Raw genomic sequence first — 12441 nt, forward strand, 5'->3', positions numbered from 1 at the left:
CCTACAAACATCTTGGCTCGGCTGCACTTCTAATTAGCTGCCCCTATCATTGTTGCTTCCTACATGCAAAAGAAGGAACATTCTTCCTTATTTTGTACTCCTGTCAAAAACATTCATGGAGGGTCTCAAGAGGATTATACATCTTGGGGGTGCACCCGTTTCTACATGGAACCTTTAATGTAGTTCTCACCAGACATGTGGCTCCTTCTTTTCACCCCCTACACATTTTCCCTTTACAGTTCCTCTCGTGGGGTGTGGCATTCCTCATAGCCATAGATTTCCTCAGAAGGGCCAGTGAGCTGCAGGCACTTATCCCGCATGAGCTATTTATTCAGGTTCACTGGGGCAGGGTTGTTTTCAGAACTAATCTTAAGTTCTCTCTGGACCTCAGACTAGAGTGCTTCCAGTCTTCTTTACTCAGCCAGATTCTTTGGTGGAGAGAGTCCTTCATACTCTAGATGGTGAACAGGCTTTTGTACTGTGTTCATAGAACGAAGGCCTTTCGCCAGTCTGACCAGCTCTTTGTAGCCTTTGTCAAATCCCACAAGTGCCAGCCCATCTCAAACGCTGGTATACCTAGAACGGTCAAGTGTGTCCACACCTGCTATCTCAAAGTGAAAACACTCCTACCTAGTCCTAAACACCTCTCTTTTTTGACCCCCCCCCCCCAATCCCCTGTGAAATTCTCCATGGAAAAAAGGCGCAGTCATAATTTCTTCAGGAAGTATCCTGCTAGCTGCATATACTAGGCAAAGAAGCCATCTGGTCACACAACACACGTTTATCAAAAACAATTGTGTGGATATCTTGCCTGTTGACGCTATGGTTGGACAGACCGTTCTAAAAACTGTGTTCCAGACCTCTGCGCCATCCATCAGCTAACCACCGCTTACAGAGGTACTACTTTACAGTCTATGCAGAGCATGTGCATCCACAGTCACACATCGGAATTCTTTCCCTGTAAGCATCTGTTCATAGTGTGTAGTGCTATAGATTTCCACACGCCCACCCCCCATCCTGGAGCCGGTGTCTGCTGCAGAGTTCTCCTCGTGGCACCTATTTTACACTTGAATTACATATATTGCACCATACTCACCTGGTGTGTAAAAAACAGTCCAAGCACATTGCCCAATAAGGGAGGAGTTGCAGTGCATCCCGTGACTTGAAATACTTATTTGAAGGAAAACAACTTGCAAATATCAGAACCCGACACTAGATGGCAGGAGTGGGCTACATCACTACTAACGCCGTATATAGTTATATTGTAACATTTTCCTACCGATGGATGCTGTTCTACCTGCAGTTTCCTCACTAATCTTACCCACCGCTCTGTTAAGGGTTGGCTGGGCCACATTGAAAAGCCTCTATTTAGATTGATTCTCTACCCTGCCACGATTGATGCCCCTTTTCAATGCCTCAAAGATGCCTCAAAGAGCATGGTAAAAATGTGCAGGGGACTGATGCGTGAGTGTGCTATAGGGCTCCATAAGCCGCCAGTGACAACTTTGCGGCGTCGGTTCCTGTGGTGAGGTGTTCTATGTAGAGATAAGAAAAGCCCGATCCCGTCTGCTGCCTGTGGATACTGCCTTGTGAGGAATCTGCAGCGAGGCTGACTTCAGGTGTGCTTGGCCCAGCCTCTTGGAACCGTCCTGCCACTGATGGGAAGAAACCGACTCTGCGGGTGCAGTGACGTCAGTGTTCACCCACACACCACTGCGGCAGTCTATTCGTTTTTGGAACCGGCAAGCATTTAAAACATACATAAATAATTAAGCATCCCTGGCGTGGGAGGAAAAAAATAAAGCGAGAGGGGGGTCCGTACAGTGCTTATCATTGCAGCAGCCACCTGATTCTTAACAAACAAAAACTATATGAAATTGCCAGTGGTGTGGGGAAGGACACAAAACGGGGCGGCTGTGGCCCACTGGCTCCTGTAGAGCATACACGCTTTTGACAACAGGCCAGCTCTGGTTAGGAAGTGACCAGCACGCGTCGCGAGCGGGTGGGGCCCATGCAAGCACCAGCTGTAGACCGCGACGAAGGTGGCGCAGACCTGAGGGCCGCAGGAGTCCCTGCGCCGCCGAGCTTCCTGCACTCGGCCGAGGGTCCCCGGGTGGGTGAGCAGCAAGAGTGTGGGATAGGGGAGCGCACACAGCCGCAGCAGCAGCGAAGAGCAGCGGGGGAGCGGCCAGTTAGGGTGACCAACTGGCATTGGTGCAAATTCAGGACGGTGAGTGTAAAAATTCAGGACAAAGGGTCAAAATTCATGACACAAATTCAGGACAGGAGGTCAAAATTCAGGACAAAACTTCAGGACAATTGGTAAGTTTTACAGACACGTCAGAGGTCGCGCGATAGTATATAGGTAAGCCCAGCCATTTCCAAACATATTCAACCATTTGCAAACCTATCCATCTTGTATCCTTCCATCTATCATTTCACTCATCCATCCCTTCATCCATCCTTTCACTCATCCACCGCCCTTTCACCCTATCCATCTGTACACTCATCCATCCACTCTTCATCCCCTCCATCCATTCACTCATCCATCCAGCCATTTACCCTTTCACCAATCCAGCCATCCTTTCACTTACTAATCCTTTCACCCATCCACTCTTTTAGTCATCCATCCATTCTCCCTTTCTCTCTCCATCAACCTTTTCACTTAGCCAGCCTTCCTTCCTTCCATCCATTCATCCACCCACCCATCCATCTACTCATCCACTCATGAATCCATCCATTGACCCTATCACTCATCCATCTATCATTTCACTCCTTCACACATCTATTCATCCTTTTGTCCATCTATCCTCCCTTTCATTCACTCATCCATCCTTACATCCACCCTTTCACTCATACGTCCATTCAATCACCCTTGCACTTATCAATCCATCAATCTATCCATCATTTCACTCACCCACCCACCCATCATCCACCCAACCATCCACCCACCCACCATCCACCCACCAATCCATCCATCCTTTCACCCACCCACTATCCACCCACTCATCATCCATCCATCCATCCTTTCACCCACCCACCATCCATTTTTTCACCCACCCACTCCATCCATCCTTTCACCCACCCACTCATCGTCCATCCATCCATCCTTCCCCTTATCCATCCTTCCCCTCATCCATCCTTCCCCTCATCCATCCATCAATCCTTCCACCCACCCACTCATCATCCATCCATCCCCTCATCATCCATCCTTTCACCCACCCCCTCACCATCCATCCTCCCCTTCATCATCCATCCTCCCCCTCATCATCCATCCATCCTCCCCCTCATCATCCATCCATCCTTTCACCCACCCCTCCATCCATCCATCCTCCCCCTCATCATCCATCCTCCCCCTCATCATCCATCCATCCTTTCACCCACCCATCCTTCTTCTCCATCCATCCCCTAATCCATCCATCCTTCCCCTCCATCTATCCCCTCATCCATCCATCCTTCCCCTCCATCCATCCCCTCATCCATCCCCTCATCCATCCGTCCTTCCCCTCCATCCATCCCCTCATCCATCCATCCTTCCCCTCCATCCATCCCCTCATCCATCCATCCTTCCCCTCATCCATCCATCCTTCCCCTCATCCATCCATCCTTCCCCTCATCCATCCATCCTTCCCCTCATCCATCCATCCTTCCCCTCATCCATCCATCCTTCCCATGGGGGGACAGGAGGCATCACAGGCGGGGGGAGGGGGACAGGAGCCACCACAGGGGGGGGACAGGAGCCATTGCAGGCTGGGGGAGGGGGGACAGGAGCCATCACAGGGGGTACAGGAGCCACCACAGGGGGGACAGGAGCCATCACAGGAGGGGGAACAAGATCCACCAGGGTGGGCACAGGGGTGGGCATGCAGTATTCTAATATCATCTTGGGCTCCTCACCCCCTCCTGCACAAGACAAGGAGAAGACAGGCTCTCTGTCCAAAATGCCACCCCCACTGTGATGTACAGTACTTACAGGAGATACTCTAAGAGAACTGATTGAACTGGTTGTCCTCCATACTTTGCTAATCAGTGTGGGTGCGATTGTGCCATTTCTTTATTTTATTACATTATAGACTGCATGTTTGAAGAACCGAGGTTTGCTTACAATGAGGACCACGTGCTGCCTCCGTGTAATCTGGTGGAGTCTAGGATGTTTGGGGCCCTGGGTAGAAATGGAATGTGTGAGGCTCCCTCTAAATTGCAGAGCGCATTCAGGGCTCTTTGCATCTGAATAGATGCCCCTGCTCCTGAAGGTGCAGCTCCTCCCTCTCTGTCACCTCTTCGAGCACCTCTTAACAGCTCATCAAGTGCTGGAGGTGTGAGGATTGCCATCCCGCTGCGCCTCTCCAATGCTGCTGGGTATCTGAGGAGCTTTGGTGCAGCATCGGAGTCAAGAAGGGAGGTGGGGGCAAGCTGTGCCGGCTTTAGGGTAGTACGGTGCCTGGTTAAAATGACGGACAAATGGCGTCCGTTAAAGAATCCTTCACGGACAACGGACAGATGGCCGAAATTACGGACTGTCCGTGAAATTTACGGACGGTTGGTCACCCTACGGCCAGTGACTGGCTTCAGTCTGTGGTCCTTCTTTCGGAAGACGGACCTGTGGCACTGGAGCAGCAGCCGGGCTCTAAGATGCCCTCCTTGAAGCTGGAAGGGCACGAGCCCAGAAACCAGCTGCAGCCCCTCACAGTGGACAGCCCCTGGCTGACGTGGGTTATCATTGCCCCATTCTGCATGGTCGAGCAGGCAGAAGTGAAGTATGATTGACAAGTGAATAGACCAGTGAGCAAACGGTCCGGCAAAAAATTATATATATATATATATATATATATATATATATATATGTATATATATATATATATATATATATATATATGCTCACAGGAACCTTATTATGCGGTAAGATGAAAGCAGCACTCCGGCAGTATATTAGACACAGCGTTTTATTAACAGCAAAAAACAAACGTTTCGGCGGTTGCCTTCCTCGGTGTTTTCTCACCGGTACCATGCAGTTAGGAGCTTTAAATGCACTTTTGCCAGAAACGGTAGACAACAACAAGGGACTTGCCCTCCCTTGCACCACAATGGGCGCCATCTTGAAATGGGTTTATATATTTCCGAAAATCGGACTTTTCAAGACAGAAGGGTCACAAAAGCGATAAAGCCGTGGATCGGCTTATGTCCCTAACAGTATGAGTACCTACTGGCAAACAAAATTATAGCATATACAACTACAGAGTAGTGTTCAGCAAATTTCATAACATAACTATCAAAGTTAATTTCATTTCATCTTTCTTAAATTATTAAATGTACTTAAGATTGCAAGTTACGAAATACCCAACATGCAGTGAAGGCCGCACTCCCACCGAAGCAACAGAATAAAGAACACAAATCCAAGAGGCAAAGAAAAAATTGCAGCAAAACATGATACAATTCCTGGTCAAATTTTCAGCTAAGAAACTAGAGCGGAAAGCGAAATGTGAAAAAGGTCTGTGCAATATCTGCAAAATATCAGTTTCAAACACATATAAAATCTCCGTTCAACAGGTGGACACTGTAAGTACTCTAATCATGAAGACCCATAGATTCAATAATGAGTGGCAATATATCTATCAGAATCGAGGCTGATGCAATAAATAGGTATATACATATGATTAACATGATTAACATGTTTCTAGGTGCACAATCGGCCTAGTATGGCATATGGCATACAGTCATCGATAATAATAGTAATGGTGGTAGTAATTACTTTCCCAGATGTACTGCCATTTCTTCCCCGCTGTTCATACCTTTCGGGTATTTGGTGGACAGGTCGATGATGTACCTTGACTCAAGGCGTCGTAGCCTCCTGAGTCTATCACCACCACGTGGATTATGTGGTACATGATCTATACCAAAAAACTGCAATTTACTACGATCTTTGTTATGATATTCCGCGAAGTGTCGCGCCACTGGGTATGAGGGATCGACTTTGTCGATTGCCCTCATATGCTCTAGCACCCTCAACTTCAGTTGGTTGATGGTGCTCCCAATGTAGCGTGAGCCACACGGGCACACAAGGCAGTACACGGCATAGGTGGTACTGCACGTGATGAATTTCTGGATTTTATTAGTTCTGCCTGCGTCTGGAATATCATAATGAAGTACCCTTCGACTGTTGGCACATGCCTTGCATTTGCCACAAGGAAAGAATCCACTCATAGCTCTTAAGGTGTTAACTTGAGCAGAGGGCACCTCCAAGTGGCTATGTACCAACATGTCTCCTAGAGACCTGGCCTTGCTGAAGGTTACCAGTGGATGTGGTGGAAGATCTTCCCTCAATACTTCATCAGTCTGTAATATATGCCAGTTTTTACGCATTAGAGCTTTAAGTTTGTCCGCCCCCTGGGAGTATGGTGTAATCATCCTAAAGATGTCTTTTCTAGGGGTCTCACTCTCCTTGGGTTTAGCTCTAAGTAAGTCATTTCTAGAGATCTTCCAGACTTTAGTGAGAGTACTCTGCAAAAGTTGCTCTTCATAACCTCTTGAGCGAAAGCGTGCCAGGCAATCCGAAGCAGCCGCTTCGAATTCCCGGTCTTGGGTACTGTTCCTCTTCAACCTTAGGAGTTCCCCATATGGGATACTCTTGATTAGCTTAGGTGGGTGACCACTTTTGGCATACAGAATAGAATTACCCGCTGTTTCCTTGCGGTACAGCGAGGTCTGGACATGGCTATCCTCAACATATACTCTAAGGTCTAAATAGTTGGCTGCCACCCCACTAATAGTACCAGAGAGATGAATATTATAGATGTTATCGTTGAGAGATGTAATATACTTTTCTGCCATATCTTTGGTGCCCTGCCACACGATGAATAAATCATCTATGTAGCGGTACCAGTGTACCACCCTGCCGCTATCCTGGCCTTCCTTCCAGCTCCTGGGCACCTGCTCCTCCCACCAGCCAACGAACAAGTTCGCGTAGCTGGGAGCAAAGCAGGTGCCCATCGCCGTACCGGAGATCTGTCGGTAGAATTTGTCTTCAAACAAAAAAATGTTGTTAATTAAACAAAACTGCACAAACTCCATCAACATAACATTATGATGTGCAAAACGTATTTGGCGTTTGCCCAGATAATGTTCGATAGCAGCCAAGCCATGACTGTGGTCGATGATCGTATAGAGACTGGTGATATCCATCACCAGGAACAGATAGTCAGGTTCCCACTTCATCATATCCACTTTGCTCAAGAAGTCCTTAGTGACTTGAATATAAGACTTTAATTCCAAGACCAGTGGAAAGATAAAATTATCCACGAATCTAGACATATTTTCAGTCAGTCCATTGATGGAAGCTAATATATATATCCCCCCTCCCAGAGATGGAATGAGCCGCACATGTCACGAGGCAACCATCAGGTTTTATTTCATGTTTTTAAGAGCGCTGGCATTTCTCAATCCCTAATGCATTTCGGTCTGTCACAGACCTTTTTCAAAGGGGAGCCAGGAACCTTCAATGGGTGAAACCAAACAAACACCAATTTGCTTTATTTAAAGTATTTGCCCCCTGGTGGGCGTCACGGTAGACATCACTTTCAGCTCTGTGGTACTTGTAGTTCGATTGCAGTCCTAAAATATATCCCTCCAGTGGGTGAAGCATGAAATTCTTTCCGCTTTTTTCTCAATAAAAAGTTCTTACTCATGATCCCCTCACAGGCTATTTTCGAGTCAGTTGGGGCCCAGAACCAAGGTCCAGTCCTTGGTAGCGCCGCTGTTATATATCTATATCTATCTATCTCTATATATATATATATATATATATATATATATATATATATATATAGATATATCCATCTATATATATATCTATATATATATATATATATATATATATATATATATATATATATATATATAGATATATATATATATATATATATATAGATATATATATATATATATATAGATATAAATATATCTATATATATATATATATATATTTATAAATATATATATATAGAGATAGATATAGATATATAAATATATATCTCGAAAACAAGAAGAAGCAAGACTGCCGTCCCGGATCCCCAGGAAAGCAGGCAACTCCACGAATCCAGTATTCAGGCAAAAGTTTTATTAAGCAACGCTTAACAGAGAAAGAAAACTGACGCGTTTCGGGCGGGGTGCCCTTGATCACAGTCAATTAAAACCCCTCACACCTGAACTTTTTAAACTGCGTGTGCAAACCATGTGACACCTATAGACATGGACAACATACTATCACTACATATATTCTGGCAATTGTTCGGGAAAAGAGGGAAACAAAGACACATGAAATTAATGTGACTTAAAATTGCCTGACACACAGTAAAAATTTGATTTCTGAATAAATTCAAAGTAAAATAGTGACACAGATTCTAACCGCTATATATATAGATATATATATATATATAGATATAAATATATCTATATATATATATTTATAAATATATATATATATATATATATATAGAGATAGATATAGATATATAAATATATATATATATATATATATATATATAGATATATCTATATATATATATATATATATATATATATATATATATATATATATATCCGTGAGACAGCTAAAGCTTTTTCCAGGGCTAGACCTAAAACGCAGTAAAAGACTTTAAAAATAAAAGGCATTCTACGGACTGGTTTTAATTCTAATTAAACTGGATAGGTGAAATTGTTTCTCAGAATTGGCATTCTGGGAATATATTCTTCTGGTAAATCACGTACACCCAGATCTCCTAGCTTGTACAGTGTGCAAGTACACTTCTGTGCATAATTATAGTTTTAGTTACCATATGTTGGTATAGATTGCAGAACTGGCGGTAGATGCATTTTAACAGGGATTTTAGGATCGAAGAGGACACTGGGCCTGTTGGTCAATTAAAGATTCTGTTTAATGTGACATTGGGGAGTAAAGAGATGTAATTATTAGCAAACAAAATGTAAACCTAACTACCTCGCATGGCTTTGGTATCTAATGACTGGTGAGTAACCCATGTTTCACAGGCTTCTGCCCTGTAGCAGCAGCCATCGGTTTGTGCAGGTATTGGCTCTTGTGTGTCAGTAAATCTATTGATGGGAGTTCAAGCATCTTGGCCAAACATTGTATTTGCCTTGAAGAGTTGACTCATTTGTGTTACAGTATTGACGTGATGGGATTGTTTGTCTAGAAAAGTTGAAACCTCATGTATTTTTCTTTTTGTCCCTTAGGTTTGAGCACCTTGTTGGGCCTGGGCATTGCTTCTCCTCATTCTGCTTTCACACAGATGGTGACAACTTTTGGTCTAGCTGGGATCGTAGGATACCATACGGTGTGGGGAGTGACTCCAGCACTCCACTCTCCGCTCATGTCTGTGACTAATGCTATATCAGGTATGGGACTTTAAACTCTTACATGATAAGATATGTTCACATTTTTTTCTCTATTACATCCACCTTGCACAACTAACGTTCATAGAGACTCTGCTCTAAATTATAATGGCTGAGACCTCGTGCCCTCTTGCGACTGTGCTTGGGCTTTCACGGTGAGTGTTTTCCCTGTCTTCCAGTTGGGCTTCATTTACAGCGCCCAGTGCTGACGCGAGCCATCTCTGTCTCTGCTGCTGCCCCATCATCTTGATGGCGAGCTTGTAGATGTTGTATTGGGCCCATTGAGTGCTTGATAAAACTACTACAATTCTATAGAAAGCAAACCCTTCCGAAACAAGCAAACAATGAACAAAGAGTCCTAATGGCATCTCTGTCCAGTCAGTCTAGGACTCGTGCAAGCATTACGTTGATTCTTAGCCAGTCATCTATTGCATGCAGTCAGTAGTTGGCATATCAGGCTCTAGTCTTCCAGTTTTTCACTTAACACGATGATATATTTTGTAGAGGTTCCTAGTCGTGAATACAGTGTTGATGGGGATTTGAAGGGTTTGGTGTTCTAGCAGGGTGTGGGATCAGAACAAGTGAGAGTGATTGTAAATGGCTGGAAGCCTCCTGCAGGGGTAGGAGAGAGATGTCTAGATCATAAAGTGGAGGTAGGGGATATAGTGGAGTTCACTAATAGGAGACTTTTTAGAAGGGCTGATGTCACAATGGAAGAGAAGGTTGAATTAAAAGTAGAATGACATGCCAGATGAATTTAGGGGACAGCCATCATAAGTGTTGTGGTAGATGTGGTGTTAGGTAGAATAGCAGCAAGCTGGAAGGTGAGCGGGATGGTGCTGTGGAAAGAGGCACAGGGGAGGCACGGAATATAGGTAAGTAGAATGAGGAAGTGTGCAAAGAAAAATGCTTCTCTTCCAGGGGATCCTCATCAATAGTCCTAAGCATTAGAATATTCCCGCCCATGCGCGGGACCCCGGAAACACTATATTATATGTGCCCCAGATACATATATATATATATCAGGAAAGTCGATTCAGAGATGTTTCCAAAGTACGACAGCGGACCCAAATTTCAAAGGTGCAATTTTTATCCGTGCATGGAACCCCGCACCTCAGCCACGACGCGTTTCGGGCCTCCTTGGCCCTTGATCACAGGATATGTATATATATATGCAATTGCAGCCAAATCACAATAGAGCTGGATTATGCTGTAAAGAATTTCCACCACACCTGAAACATATGCATTAGAAACATGAAAAACAACATCAAAGATTGTTTTGAAACTGTTTTAATGCTGAAAAAGCAGTAGAAATTCTTGTTATATCCTGAAAGCATAGAAAGCTCCCAGGCTGCATTGCAAACACAGTCTAAAAAGACTGATTGATGTACCTGTTTTACTATGCTCCCCCATGTACCTACCTCACCCCACTTATTACCTACAACCACGCTATGCCCAATGGACTGTTATCTTCTCTCCTGTTGGTATCCATGCTTTGTAAAGCGCTCTGATATCTGCAAAGATCTTGTTCGCGCTATATAAAACTTTCAAAATAAAAATAAAATAAATAAAACTGAAAAGCTAACCTGTAGCTGCCTGCTACAAAAATTGACACCGTGCCTTTAAGGCACTCATGACCCCCAGTATCCCATCATACCTCAGGGGTGACATTGGGTCAGTTGTTCTTTCCGGCTCCTTCAGGAAGGATCCTGGTTTCACAGCTCCACTCTTTTTCTGTTTCTGACAGAAAATTCTCTCAGTTTTCTACATTTGTAACCTTACTTCAACGTTTTTCAACTAGTCAAGTAGATTTTCTCTGGTTGTTTGGCATTTTCATCTTGATATGCCATCCCTTTTTGACAAGTGCCCTTTTTGTGGCAAGAAGAAGGTGAAGACGGACAGCCATCCTTTGCCTACCTGAAGAACATGACCCAAGGACCTGCCCTCACTGTGAGTCCCTGTCATCGAGAACTTTGAAAGACAGGGAGAGAATTAGAGTCTATGGCCTAGCCCATAGGTCTTCTAGAGGGAGGTCCCCAGCCAAGAAGAGCTCCAAGAGGTCCAGAGAACCTTCAAAGGGCAAGTCTTCTCGTCCTGCAGCTTCAGCGTCGGGCTCGGCGCTGAGAAAGGAGCAAACGGTGGGTCATTCTTCGAAAAAACGACGTTTATCACCGTCGACGGCGGGCTCGCCGTCAAGAAGATCAGGTATGTCGTCGTCGAGATGTCAAGACCCTCCGCCATCGTCAACTCTGCGACGATCGGCGTCGAGGGGCGTTACACCTCCGCTGTCATCAACCAGGCGACGACCGGCGTCGAGGTGCGACTCCTCCGCTGACGTCAACCAGGCGACGTTCGGCGTCTAGGGGTAAGGAGCCTCCGCCTTCGTCGTCGTCACGACGTTCGGCGTCGAGAGCTGGCTCACCTCCGCCGTCGCAGGCTAAGCGACCGACGTCGAGAGCCCCAAGTCCTCCGCCGTCGACAACCAGGCGTCGATCGGCTTCGAGGAGGAGATCTTCGTCGCGTCGACGTTCGGCGTTGAGGGCGACCAATACCCCTCCGCCGACGTCACGTAGACATTCGAAGTCAAGGGAGGAAGCTCCGTCGTCGGCCACACAACGCCGCTCGACGTCGAGAGACCATTATTCCTCACGCCGTTCGCCGTCGAGGCATACGACGTCGAGATCGCCTGATCCACCGGCGCCACAGAGAGAGTTGTCGTCGAAGGAAAGGACTCCGTCGACAGTGGGGCAGGACCGGTTGACGTCGAGAGGTCATCATCGCTCGGAGTCGAGGCATGCGCCTTTAGAGCATTCGACGTTGAGGCGCCATGAACGGTCTAGGTCGACGTCGAGACACCATGAACGAGCTAGGTCGAGATCCAGGGAGGGTTCAGTGATCCTAGTGACTGAATCAGCCTCCCGTCACTCTTCTGGTTCTTCCAGATCCCCGTCAAGATCCAGAAGTCCTGCCCGCAGATCTAGAAGTCCTGCCCGCAGACCTCCCACTGATGATGTGCAGTTGTCTCCCAGATGGAAT

The 12441-nt window shown here is 45.8% G+C and overlaps 1 protein-coding gene across 1 annotated transcript in view; it reads left to right on the forward strand.

Moving 5' to 3' along the window:
• NNT (nicotinamide nucleotide transhydrogenase) overlaps nucleotides 1-12441 on the forward strand; it is a 480843-nt gene that overhangs the window by 164303 nt on the left and 304099 nt on the right. The window contains exon 11 of the mRNA XM_078675042.1: nucleotides 9247-9408. Within this exon, the coding sequence (XP_078531168.1) occupies nucleotides 9247-9408 (162 nt within the window). The remainder of the gene's footprint in view (nucleotides 1-9246; nucleotides 9409-12441) is intronic.

The sequence above is a fragment of the Lissotriton helveticus genome, chromosome 2_1 (assembly GCF_964261635.1).
Source record: "Lissotriton helveticus chromosome 2_1, aLisHel1.1, whole genome shotgun sequence".
NCBI classification, from domain to species: Eukaryota; Metazoa; Chordata; class Amphibia; order Caudata; family Salamandridae; genus Lissotriton; species Lissotriton helveticus.